At 37.2% G+C, this 14,281-nt stretch overlaps 1 protein-coding gene and 1 pseudogene across 4 annotated transcripts in view; both read left to right on the top strand.

Moving 5' to 3' along the window:
- Positions 1 to 14,281, top strand: part of CASK (calcium/calmodulin dependent serine protein kinase) — a 406,622-nt gene that overhangs the window by 377,493 nt on the left and 14,848 nt on the right. For all 4 annotated transcript variants that reach the window (XM_023507605.1, XM_003800989.2, XM_023507604.1 and 1 more), the window contains 3 exons: positions 4,608 to 4,723; positions 13,707 to 13,787; positions 13,893 to 13,973. In XM_023507605.1, coding sequence (XP_023363373.1) covers positions 4,608 to 4,723; positions 13,707 to 13,787; positions 13,893 to 13,973 — 278 coding nt within the window. The remainder of the gene's footprint in view (positions 1 to 4,607; positions 4,724 to 13,706; positions 13,788 to 13,892; positions 13,974 to 14,281) is intronic.
- Positions 1,975 to 3,021, top strand: LOC100957071 (annotated as a pseudogene).

The raw sequence follows: 14,281 nt of genomic DNA, 5'->3' as shown, positions 1-14,281 counted from the left end.
GGTATAAATAAAATAAGCTATGAGTAATAATCATCAAAGCTGGGTTGTAGATATTTGGAATTAATCAATACTATATTCTTGTATATATTTGAAATTATTATGAAGTTTTTAAAAAAAAATAACATTTACAAAATAAATCAACAAACTAGGAACAAATCTAGCAAAGATGTTCAAGACATTTACAGGATATATTATAAAATTTAGCCAGTGGGGCTCAGCGCCCATAGTTCAGTAGTTAGGGTGCTGCCACATGCACCTGGGCTAGTGAGTTTGAACCCAGCCTGGGCCTGCTAAACAACAATGACAACCACAACAAATAGCCAGGCTATTTGTAATGTAACTACAAACTTTGAGAAAGTAGCATTGGAGAACATATATGTAAACAGGGAAGTATTTCTTATTTCCCATTTAAAAAAAGATTGATAGAAGCCAAGTGCAGTGGCTTATGCCTGTAATCCCAGAACTCTGGGAGACCTAAGTGAGTGGATTGCTTGAGCTCACAAGTTCAAGACCAGCCTGAGCAAAAGCAAGACCCCCATCTGTAAAAATACCCAGGCATTGGCTGTGGCGGGCAGCTGTAGTCTCAGCTACTTGGGAGGCTAAGGCAAGAGGATCACTTGAACCCAGGAGTTTGAGGTTGCTGTGAGCTATGGAGCCATGGTACTCTACCAAGGGTAAAAAGGCAAGCTGTAGAATAGAATATAATTGCAACGCATATAACTAACAAAGGCATAATATCTAGACTATATAAAGAATTTTTAAAAATCAGAAAAAAACAACTGTGTAGGAGTAAAAGTCTTGAACAGACACTTTACAAAATGGCCAATAAACATGAGAAAATGCTCCGTCTCATTAGTAATCAGTGAAATGTAAACTAAACACAGTAGTATTCCATTACTTATCCATCATGATGGCTAAAATTAATAACTGCTAATAACTGTTAGCAAGGAATGGAAACATAGAAACTTTCTTACACTGCTGGTAGGAGTAAATCAGTACAACTCCTTGGAAAATAACTTTCCATTTGCAGTAGCACTATATGGCCTTCTGATAGTGATTTTGGACTCTCCTTATATTTGATTCACTTGGGGACACCTGGTTGGCCCCCACAAGCAAAATCATTAAGAGAACAAAATATTCTGTAACACAATATCCTGAAACCAAGTATTTACTTAGATTAAACCTAAGAGAGTTTAATTTTTTTTTTAAGAGACGAGGTCTTACTCTGTTGCCCAGTGTGGCCTGAAACTCCTGGGCTCAAGCAATCTTCCTGCTCCAGCTTCTTGAGTATGTACCTGTAGTCCCACTTACTACTATGCCCAGCTAGAGAGCAATTTTTTAACATTATCTCTGCCTATGTTACCAATGCTAGATATTATGATCAAGTAGAACAAAATTATAATTTTCTGATTGTGATTATAAATGAATTTAATCATAGTATACTTTTCTATCTTAGACTAGAGTCACCATGTAGTAGTAGTAGTACCACTTATTAAACATCTACTGTGCGGCTGACACTATACACTTTTCATTCTAATCCTTTACAACAGCCACCCAAGAGGCTCTGAGAAAGACTTTGCTGATAGAATGTTCTAGCTAACCTCGTGGGCTCTGGTGACAGACCTTCCCTAGTCTCCCACTTATTAGCTGTGAGATTTAGGACAAATTGCTTAATCTCTCAGTCCTTCAATTCTCCCACCCACAAAATGGTGGGGCAGTCCCCTGTATTGTTAGAAATATTAAATGAGGCCACACTGCCCGGTGCCGGCCTGGCCAGAGGCCGCCTGTTAATTGCCACACTTGACGCAGCCATGGTGCTGCCCCTTCTCTCCCAGCCCCACTACCTTGGGGCTGAGGGACTGACTGCCCTGACCGCTAGCTCCAGGATGGGCACAGGGATGGTAGTACTCTGAAGCCTCGAGAAGCTGGCCCAATTAAATGTGCATGGCCCATGAGAAAGGGATATAACAAGCTATGGCACTCCCTTTTGAAAAAGAGCTGGAGAAATATAGAACATTGGCGAAGATGAGCTTCTTGGAATACTCTCAGAAGAGAGAACTGAAGCAGTTGGAAAATGTTCTAGGTGACCTAGATCCTGAAAGTTCAATGCTGCCAGCTGGATTCCAACAGAAAGACCACAGAAAGCAACCACCAGCCCATTTGACCACCAGCACCTCCTTATGTACCTAGAGAAGGAGGCTTTGGAGCAGAAAGACAGGGAGGACTTTGGGCCCTTCACTGGAGAAAAAAAGGGAAGAGTTATACCCAAAGAAAAGCCTGTAGAAACTCATAAAGAAGAAAAGGTGACCCTTAACCCAGAACTGGAAGCAGCTTTGGCCAACGCCTCTGATGCTGATCTATAATCTTGCAGCTGTCCTTGGAGTACACAATTTACTCAACATTCCAAAGTTTGATGAAGAAACAGCCAATAGTAAAGATGGCAAAGGGCCTATAAGAAACGTGGTCAAAGGTGAGAAGGTCAAGCCAGTATTTGAGGAACCACCCAATCCCACAAATGTGGAAACAAGTCTACAGCAGATGAAAGCCAACAATCCTGGCCTGCAAGAAGTCAACCTCAACAACATTAAGAACATTCCAGTTCCAACTCTGAAGGAATTTGCAAAGGCTCTGGAGACCAATACTCATGTAGAAAAGTTCAACCTGGCTGCAACCCGCACCAATGACCCTGTGGCCATTGCTTTTGCAGATACATTGAAAGTAAACAAGACCTGGAAAAGTCTAAACATAGAATCCAATTTTATCACTGAAACTGGGATCCTGGCCCTGGTAGTTGCACTGAAAGAAAATGACACCTTGACAGAGATCAAGATGGGCAACGAGAGGCAGCAGTTGGGAACAGCCTTAGAGATGGAAATTACCTAGATGCTGGAGGAGAATTCATGAATCCTCAATTTTGGATATCAGTTTACCAAGAAAGGACCCCAAACAAGGGTGGCAGCTGCCATCACAAAGAATAGCAACCTGGTTCATAAGAAGCGAGTTGAAGGAGACCCAAGGTAAACTTCTCTAAGAAGTGAAGTCTCACTATGTTGTGGCCATTTAAAAACAAGCAAAAACTCTCCTCCTTCCCTATGGGGACCATATTATCAAAGGTGGTTCATTTCCATTCACCACACAACTAATAATTGTTATTCTGTTTTAGCACTACTTATTTATTTTGGATTTTTTAATATATATAATTGTTTTATTTGCTCGTGGCAACTTGACACATGGACTGCTGAAGATCTTAGAGAGTGATAACGGTTGAAAATGATTTTAACCACTTTCATATTGGGCTTTCTTACATAAACTTATTTAATTACTGAAAAGTATTTAACATGTGTTTATAACTATGATTATGATAGAGGTCTATAATTGTTTACATGAATAGATTTGAGTTAGGCTAAATAGAACTAGAAGTGTTCTGCTGACCACGTGAAAAATTAATATTGCCAATCTTTTACTAGATGAGAAAATGTGACCAACTTAGCACAAATTCTCTCTCAGTTCCAGGAAAAAATCATTAAATGCACATACTCTACTAATTAAAGATCAGTGGTATAATCTTCATAAAGCAAGACAGCATTATAACACTTTAACACAGCATTAGCAAATAAACATAAAATATTTATTAACCCACAATTGTAGCTTTAATCCAAACTTGCAAGTAACAAAACGAATTAGCACACCTACTTTTATTGACTATTCAACATAGATTGAGTCAATCCAACACGATTCTAATGGATAAGTACTTGAAAAGCAGTTTTAAAGTTTTTCAGATGTGATAGGATATTTTTACATTTTTAGTAAGAGTACATTCCTAATAAAATAATAACAATTGCACCTCAAAAAAAAAAAAGGAAATAGTAAATGAATCAAAGTTTCTGGAAAAGTGCCTAACACTAAATGCTCAATACCAGCTAGTAAGTGATATAGCCAGGATTCAAACCAGGCCTGCCTTGACTCAAAGTCCCATGATCATCCATCCCTCTGTATCTCATGGCCATATATTTAGGCTTCTTATCTGTGTTATCAGCTTATGCTCAAGGAATACAATGCTGTTTTAACATAAGCCAATATTTTTAAAACATTTCTAGGAAATTGCCATGAAAAAACAAAAAACAAGCCAGGCACAGTGGCTCATGCCTGTAAACCTAGCACTTTGAGAGGCTGAGGTGGGTGGATTGCTTGAGCTCAAGAGTTCAAGACCAGCCTGAGCAAAAGCAAGACCCCTGTCTTTACTAAAAACAAAAAACCTAGCCAGGTGTTATGGCAGGCACCTGTGGTCCCAGCTACTTGGGAGGCTGAGGCAAGAGAATGGCTTGAGCCCAGGAGTTTGAGGTTGCTGTGAGCTGTGATGCTACAGCACTCTACTAAGGTCAACAGAGTGAGACTATCTAAACAATAACAACAACAACAAAAACAGGCTTTATTTGAATGATCTGAAAGGTTGTGATAAGTATGTTTATGATGCTTCATGTAAATTCTTTTAGTATTTTATTGTTAGGGGCTTCATGTAAATTCTTTAAATTAATGATTCTTCTATTTTATTGACACAAAACCATACATTAATTTTGTTGTTATTTTTTTCTTTCTTTGTGTACTAGGCGAGTAGCTTGCATTGCCATGGAGAAGACCAAACAGGAGCAGCAGGCCAGCTGTACTTGGTTTGGCAAGAAAAAGAAGCAGTACAAAGATAAATATTTGGCAAAGCACAATGCAGGTAGGAAAAAGTACAACTAATACTGAGGCCAGGTTTAGCATCTCCAAAACCTAAAAGAATATAACATTTCAATTCAGTCTTCAGAGTTCTCTGTCCTAAAAAATTCTACCATACAAGATCTTCATCAATTTACAAAACCTTTAAGAAACCCTTATCTCCAATTAATATATTATTTATTTGCCAGATATTTTACAGAGGTATAATTTATAGGATGAAAATGCTGGTTTGAAATAGAATCCTCTGGAACTGAATGAAAGAACCCAACACGTTAAATCTTCCCATGAGAGCTTGAGAGTTGGCTGAGTCACCAGGATTCATACCTCCTTGACTGGGATTGGCCTTGAGCAGATCTCTCCCTCCTGGCTCCTCTCTGGCCCTTGGACATAGCCCCATGACGGATACTTAAGGGCAAACATGTACTCTTATCAGACACCTGTGCAAGTGGTTCACTGGTTCATTTGTAAGAGCACAGATGACATGTATACTAACTTGGTTAGTCAGTTTCTTAAGTGGTCTTCTCCCCTCATGGTATTTTGAGGCTCCTAAAAGACCAAGGATATTACCTTGGCCCTCCCTTCAGATTATGTAGGTTTGTCTATGTGGAAGCTTGTGTTCAACTTAAGTAAAAAATATTCATTTGTTTTGTTAAAAATGAAAATAAGCTGTCATTGCAATAGAATTCCCAGAAGATTCACAGGATGTAGCTTGAGCTAAAAGAAAATGCGTGGTTATATACAGAGTGAGATTTACTTATTTTCAGTAACTTCTTAATATTATTCTTTTATGGCCAGCCATGGTGGCTCACACCTATAATCCTAGCACTCTGGGAGGCAGAGGTGGATAGATTGCCACGGGTGGGAGATCAGCCTGAGCCAGAGTAAGACTCCATTTCTAAAAATAGCCAGGCGTTTTGGCAGGTGCCTATAGTCCCAGCTGCTCGGGAGGATGAGACAAGAGAATTGCTTGAGCCCAAGAGTTGGAAGTGCTGTGAGCTGTGATGCCAGAGCACTCTACCAAGGCAACAAGTAAGATTCTGTCTCAAAAAAAAAAAAAAATGTCTCCTTTTATAAGGAACTTTTTCTGAGGAATTAAAAGCCCAGATACTGGCATTAGATTATTTCCCAAGGTTTCAGAAATAACTCCAAAAATCAAACGTATGGCCCCAAAAATCAAGTGAATCCAGTCATATACACCCAATTTGACAGTGTAATGTTTTTGGCAAATATGAAATGCATTTTTCTCTTTAGAACGTTATAACATGCATTAGCATTCACTAGGAAAAATTATTTATAAATGCTGAATTGCTTATTTCTCAATCAGAGATTCAAAGTAAACATCCTGAAATGCCATATGGGCTGGGAGCAGTGACTGACACCTATAATCCCAGCACTTTGGGAGGCCAAAATGAGAGGATCTCTTGAGCCAAGGAGTTCAAGACCAGTCTGGGCAACATAGTGAGACCCGGTCTCTATGCAAAATTTAAAAATTAATCTGGCATGGTGGCACATGCCTATAGTCCCAGCTATTCAAGAGGCTAAGGCAGGAAAATCCTTTGAGCCCAAGAGTTCAAGGTTATAGTGAGCTATGATTGTGCCACTGCACTCTAGCCTGGGAGACACAGTGTGTCTAAAAAATAAAAATAAAAAAGAGGCTTGGTGCCCATAGTTCAGTGGTTAGGGCACTGGCCACATACACTGAGGCTGGCAGATTTGAACCCGGCCCGGACCTGCTAAACAACAATGACAACTGCAACAAAAAAATAGCCTGGCATTGTGGCGGTGCCTGTAGTCCTAGGTATTTAGAAGGCTGAGACAAGAGAATCACTTAAGCCCAAGAATTTAAGGTTGCTGTGAGCTATGATGTTACAGCACTCTATTGAGGGTGACATAGTAAGACTCTGTCTCAAAAAAATAAAATAAAGTAAAAAAGAAATGCTGTATAATGCAAAATGAATGTGAGCGGCCGCATGGGTTAAGTTTATATTGTTCAGTTAAATGAAGAGTCTTTTTCTTCACATTACATCATACTACATTTTTATTTCCAATAAAATGTATCATTTCTGAATCTACATAGTACTATAGCGCACTAGCGTACTAGTCTCATTATATGGCTTTTTTGGTTTTATAAATGGAAGAACTATTTAAAGCAGACTGATAAGCATATGTAGTAACTATTAAGTAAGCAGTCAAGGAGTACTATTTGAAGAAGTGCACTGCAGAGTCAAGTGTGGTGGCATGTACCTATATATAGTCCCAGCTACTAAGGAAGCTGAGGTAAGAGGATTGTTTAAGCTCAGGAGGTAAAGGCCAGCCTAGGCAACATAGTGAGACCCTATCTCTATAAAATAAAAATAGAAATTAATTAAAAAGAAAGGCACTGCTGTATCAGCACAATATTGCTTAACACAAAATGTCATCAGTATTGTCAAGTCTCCTTTGTTGCCTTTATTTCTATCAGCTTCTAACAATCTAACACAATCTAATAGGCTCACAAGGAGGTGGGATGACATTATAAAAATATAAGAAATTTATGTATAACACCTTGTAATTTTTATAACAATGTTAAATGATATATATAGATGGCACTAAAATTAATTTAAACCTAGAAGAGCAAAGAAATGGCTGATTAAGACTTTCAGTTTATCATTAGTTTTATACTTTACTGATGGAGGGTGTGTAGACATGAGTATTCAGTTTGGCAATATTCTATAATTCAGATCTGAGGAAAAATAAGCAAATTCATTGAAAAACTAGAATTTTCTAAATACTGACAAAGAATCAATTAAGTCATTCATTTAAGAATTGTACCAGAGAATCTACATCCATCTGGCAGCCAGTGTTTTCCACGGTTCACTTTTTCCACAGTTTCACTTTTCTAGTTCTTTGGCCACTAGAGCATCACTGATCTTCTGTTGTTCTCATTCTCTGATTCCTATTAGTTGATGCGTAGTGGTCTTGCAAATGCACTTGTGAGCTTAATCGGCAGCCTGAGATAGAACCAGGAATTAGCACAACTGAGATATTTGGGCAAATCACTTACCTCCTATGGGCCTCCAAACAAGAAGGTTAACCAATCAAGGAGATCTTCTCTAGTTCTAAAGTTCAGTGGATATACGGTTCTTTCATTATTGGGCCTGACAAATGGGTATCATTTGTTTTGTTTTGTTTTGTTGAGTATTTTTTATATATTCAAATTAATATGAGGGTACAATTTTTAGGTTACATTGTTCTCACTTCCAGGGTAAAGTTCTATTTGTAGAAGAGCCCCTCACCCAGAGGGCGTAGTATACATCATCACAATGTGCACATTAGGTGAGCTCTTGCCTCATGCCCTCATTAATGAAGCCAAAGATTCTTGTATTATCCCTTATGTCAGATTTTAGCTCCCTGATAAACATTGCCTGCAAGGTTGAAAGGTAGTGTCTTCGATATAGCAAGCAGGAGCCTACTAGGGGTAGAATAGAATTGCTTTTTCCTCTGTCATTTGACATTGCACCTCCTATCCCAAACCACTCACCTATCTAAGTTCTTATGAACTTGAAACGAGGGAAGGTGAAGGTAGGGGGACCTACTGCCACCACTTTTTTGTTATCATCGATATTTTCCTAATCAATGATCTTCTGGGCATCATAGCCTTCCTTGACACACTTAAAGGATTGTTCTGTATGTCAGTATTTGTCACTGTATATGAAGCCCTCCTGTGAAAGAAAGTCTGGGCTCGTTAGAAGGTCCCCTTAAGTGTCTTTGTAGAACTTACTGTTTAAGCTTATTTGTGTTTGTCAAGTCAGAATGTCATCATTAGGGTTCTCTCACCTGCAGAATAATCACTCATGAGCTCTCCTCTTAGTTTCTCTATTCCAGAGAAGATGCCTAGCTTTTTTCCTAGACTTTGGAATATGCTTCCTCACAAAAGCCTAGCATTCCTTTCTATCACAATCTCTTCAGCTTTCTTCCTCTTCATCAACCAACTCTTCCACTTTGTTCATTAGAAAGTCTAGAAGAATCATTTGCTTGATTGTCTGGGGGCAAAGTCAGGTATTTTAATCAGTTGTTCTGCTTTTAGCTATGATGAAAGTATACTCTAATTTGTAGAATTGCCCATGTAAAGAATTGCTCTAAAATAGTAGAATGCTACTGACCTACTGACCTCCATTGGCGAAGGAGAAGCTTTGAAAACTTGGAAGTATCATAGTCTTTATTACCAAAAACTAGCTAAATGGGCTCATGGGCCACAGATCAAACTATATCTCTGATTTTTCATCTAAGTTTTTCAGAAGTTGGTTGTAAAATACAGTATAATCTTTGTTCTTTTCATAGTACTCAGTAGGTTAAAATAAGGGCTAAATGTTTTGTTTCCTGCCTCAAATCTTTGAGAATTTATCATATATTCACGGCAAAATCCAAACTTTATTATCAAATTCTGAAGTTATTTATACTTGTGGTACAGATGAAGGGTGAAAACTTTGTCACTGTCTGGAGCTCATGGAAAGGACAATACTAGATTAGTTATTTCTATTTCTGTCACTAGGAAATTCTATGTAACTAGTTAAAGTAGAATTCTGTTCAAACTGTGTTGCCTACATCTCACATCATAAAGTCGCAACCTATTAGCTGAATTTGACCCATAAATAAATTTTGTTTATACACATAAACACACAGTGTTTACAGTAATTCTAATAAGTTATCTCATTTGAAAGTCAGACTATTTAACATAAAAATTTGAGTTTCAGACTTCCCTTAGAAGGACAGGGATAGCAGCAATACCAGTTCCATGTTCTCTCTTAGCAACTCTGGGCTATTATATTAATGTCTCCTTTGAATGGACATTCATTCTCTAGTACCCACCATCCCCACCACTCTGTTTTTGCATCTGGCCCACTTCATTCAACCTCATTAACTACCTGTCCACTGCAGGCTTTTCATGTGCACTCCTTGGCCCAATGCTACCAGTATACAATGCACTTTTTAATGGGAGATTTTTATAGTATTCAAAGATATTTGTTGTGTTTCCAACTGAGTCAAGGATTCAATGTTAATGACTTTTTATGGGAAAGATTCAACTGGAAAGTAATAACCTAAATACTTAAAAGAAGTGTCTGCAGTGTTGAGTAGCTTACCAGGAAATTGAGGTAATATGAGCAAATTATGCCAGACAGTATTTCTGAATCCTTGGGAATATATTTGACTAGGATATATTTTTTTTTTTACAGAAAATACATTTTCTACAAGATAAAAGACTTTTAGCCACATACATTTGGTGCAAAAAGCATTGTTATGCTACTAAAAGAACTGTACTCGACAGGCATTTAGATTCCTCAGTCACAGGACTTCCAGAAATCTGTTCTAGACCAAGTTACTAATGTGAATGTTTTTAAAAATTAGAAAATTGGGTGGCACCCATAGCTAGGTGTATGTGGTTAGGGTGCCAACCACATACACCCAGGCTGATGGGTTCAAACCAGGCCAGAGCCTGCTAAATAGCAATGTCAATGACAACAAAAAAATAGTTGGGCATTGTGGCCAGCGCCTATAGTCCCAGCTACTTGGGAGGCTGAGATAAGAGAATCACTTAAACCCAAGAGTTTGAGGTTGCTGTGAGCTGTGACGCCACAACACTCTACCGAGGGTGACATAATAAGACCCTGTCTCAAAATAAATAAATAAAAATTAAAAAATCTTCAGAATTTATTCTTTTTTTATTATTATTATTTTTTTTTTTTGAGACAGAGCCTCAAGCTGTCCCCCTGGGTAGAGTGCTGTGGCATCACAGCTCACAGCAACCTCCAACTCCTGGGCTCAAGCGAGTCTCCTGCCTCAGCCTCCCAAGTAGCTGGGACCACAGGCGCCTGCTACAACGCCTGGCTATTTTTTTTTTTTAGTTGTAGCTGTCAATTGTTGTTTGGCGGGCCCAGGCTGGATTCGAACCCAACACCTTAGGTGTATATGGCTGGCACCTTAGCCACTTGAGCCGCAGGCGCCAAGCCAGAATTTATTCTTTTAAATGTCAGAGTCTTGAAAGACCACATTTACATACATACATATGAACATAGAGGCTCTCTAGAATACCATTCATAGGTGTATTCAAATTATGCTTAATATCCCAAATTGGTACTTTTGACTTTTAAAAGTTGGGTTTTTTTTCTTCAATACAAACAACTCTAAAGAAAACAAAAAGTAGGCTACCAGTGGTGGTTCATGCCTATAATCCTAGCACTCTGGGAGGCCAAGGTGGGTAGATTGCTTGAGTTCAGGAGACTGCGATTGCTGTAAGCTATGATCCCACAGCACTCAACCCAGGGCAACAGAGGGAGACTCTGTCTCAAAAAAACAAAGAAAACAAAAAGTAGCCCACAACCTCTCTGCCCTGTTGGAATTTTAAAATAAGATAATAATAGTAAAATATATGTGTGTGTATATATAATAATAATAGTCATAGGTACACAAAATTAGAGATTACAGACAATACATGAAGGTGCAAAGTGAAAAGCAAAAGGCTTCCACATCTACACTCTCTCAAGAGGGTTTCTAACTATTCCCAGACAAAATTTCTATGCATATGCTAATATCTAAAACCCACTGGCTTTTACATAAGGATATTGTTAAATTTGTATTAAAATTAGTTTGTTTCTTAATGTGATTTATTTGCCTTGTGTTTAGAATATTGCATGATAAAGTTTATTTTGTGCATATTATACTTTTATTTTACTAATATATGAAAAGCCATATTTCAATGACCCCTGTACATTTTTCATGCTGTCTCACTCCCAATGGCCTCTGTGCATGTAAGTAACCTGTTGAATGACTATGCCTCTGTGTTTTTCATGGTTTCCTTTTATTAAGTGCTTCTTTTTCTTTCAGCAAGCAACTTAAAACCTTTAAAAGTTCAGTCTTGAAGTGCTCTCCTAATATTCCTGTATCTCTTGTTTTAAAATACCCATCTTTATTGTTTCTCAACCCTGTGACCATCTGGTAATTTCATTTAGACCAAAGTAACCTCTTCATGCTACTCATTTATGGCTAAGATATTGATGTCTAACATATTTGTTCATTGTTTGTGATGTTGTCAATCTCTAATGCATTATTTTGTGTTTAAAAAAAATGACAAGTCTTAATTTGATAAGATCAGAGTTAGGATTCTGTAGAGCAGTGGTTCTCAACCTTCCTAATGCCACAGCCCTTTAATACAGCTCCTATGGGTTGTGAACCACAGGTTGAGAACCGCTGCTGTAGAGGGAGAGGGATATGTATTCTATTTGGAAAGTTTGTGTCATCATCTTGCTCTTTCGTGAGATGCTTGATTATTTTTACATAATAAAACATATCAGCTTGACAATACATTTCTTTCATAAGCATACTTTTTCTTGATGGAAATATCACTCAGAGGGTAATAGGCATAGTAAGCAATGCCATCAGCACTCCTGCTTTTATTTTTGCAACCCTCATCACTCCATTACTGCTGTAGTATAACTAGATAGTTCTACCACAGAGAGCCTTATGTTCATTTTAATTTTGTGAATCTGCCATTCTGAACACAAAAATATTTTTAGCTATTGCTAGAGGGTGTGCTTTAAAGACTTTTAGTGAACCTTATAGAATCAAGTTATCAAAAGAAAAATGCACACATACCCATTAATATGCACTAACCCTTATTTTAATCCATTGCATTTCTTTTTTATATATTTTGAGAATGATGCTTTTTGTTTGTTTCTAATCTATGGCTTTCTAGAGTATTTTACTTTGCACTTTAAAGTTCTTTGTTACTGGGAAGATCACAAATGTTAAGATCTGAGCTGATACTCATAATCATTTGGCCATATTGTTTTAGGAAGTAGAAGTTTCTCTTAATGATTGACTAAAATAGCCCAGATTCCTTTATTACACTATGGAATCAATTTTATTGAATTTATTTCAACCCCTGTAAAATCTAGGGCTTATTTAATATTCTTTGAAAAAAAAAAAGGAAACTTCAGTATGTAACTAACAGCATTTTGGTATGACCATACCACCCCCCAAAAATTATAGACGTATTTTAGCCTTTTGTGAGAATTTTCAAATGTGTGTGAGAGTTGGACCATGTTGAACTTCAATAGAAATGGTTATCCACTCAGGAAATTTCATACATTACTTGAAATTATTTTTGTAACAGTATTAAGAGACAGTTTTCAAAAAAATACTTGCTGAAGTATTTCTTCTCAGTCTGTAATGATTAGAGAACTCTCTCCTTGCAAAGGTTTCCATGCTCAGACTCTGCTTCATGATTCTTTCCATCCTTTTCATCCTTATCCATCACACACAGGTTGCCTAAGTAATGACCAACAAGGTTTCAGGCCCAGAGAAGCATGTTACTCTACTGACATACCCAATACTTTCCACTGAATGGATATCTGGATTGCAATAAAACTTGTCAGATGCTCATTTAAAAGCTTGTGAAATAGTTACAGAACTTCAGTTTGAAAAAAATCTAGCATGTTACCTTCATCAAGAAAGAAACATGAAGTTAAAGACCAACTGTTCATGCTTTTCTCACCCATCTCTGCAAATGATCTAGCTGGCCCCTCTCTTGGTTAACTTTAGTTGCATTCATGCTGTATTCATGTTGGTCACTGTCTGTAGATTTTTTTCTTTTTAGTATTGCTGATTACTTAGAATTGGAAAAATTTGAACAGCATGTGGTTTTGAATAAATTCATATGATTTGTTGGATGCTACATGAAAAGATTTGCAGTATCTTTTAGAATTGGACTTCTGTGCATGTGTTCAACATATCTTTGAATGCCCCTGGTTCTAAAGTGCATTTTCATGGGCTTCAAAGTGAAATTTTCTCCCTAAAGGCTATAGACTTAAATTATAAGTAATCCATATATATAAGTTGGATTCATACATTTTAAGACATGGTTCTAATGGTTTTGCCAGTAAAATTATAATTTACCTATGTGAAATATTCATTCTATAAATTGACCTTTCTTCTAAATCTTTGCATTTTAGTGTTTGATCAATTAGATCTTGTTACATACGAAGAAGTAGTAAAACTGCCAGCATTCAAAAGGAAAACATTAGTCTTATTAGGTAAGTTTGATTGTATAAGTGGCTTGCTTCTGCTCACCTTCAAAACATTTTGTGAAGATTGTTAAGAGTTGTCAATTTTAACATCATTTTTAAAAAATGACGTAGGTGCGCATGGTGTTGGGAGAAGACACATAAAAAACACCCTCATCACGAAGCACCCAGACCGGTTTGCATACCCTATTCCACGTAAGCAATGTTTCGATCTCCTTTCATTTTATTTTTCCTATCCCTTTTTTAACTTTATAGTATATATATTTTTATTACATAAGTGATAGCTGTTTATTGTACGAAATCTATAAAATCTAAAAAAGAACAAAGAAAAAAATGAGCTAGCCATAATTCCAACTCTGCTTCCCCAATAATAAGTGTTATAAATATTTTACTGTCTACCCTACTAGGCTTCTTTTAGTGTAAATATATATATGTATAGTTTGTGTGTGTTATGTTTGTGTTTTCTAATAAAATTAATCTAATTCATTCTGTTTATAACTTAA

The sequence above is a fragment of the Otolemur garnettii genome, unplaced genomic scaffold (genome assembly GCF_000181295.1).
Source record: "Otolemur garnettii isolate 467f Iridium unplaced genomic scaffold, OtoGar3 scaffold00192, whole genome shotgun sequence".
In the NCBI taxonomy this organism is placed as follows: Eukaryota; Metazoa; Chordata; class Mammalia; order Primates; family Galagidae; genus Otolemur; species Otolemur garnettii.
The sequence above is the reverse complement of the archived record's forward strand: the minus strand, read 5'-3'. Positions and strand labels throughout refer to the sequence as shown.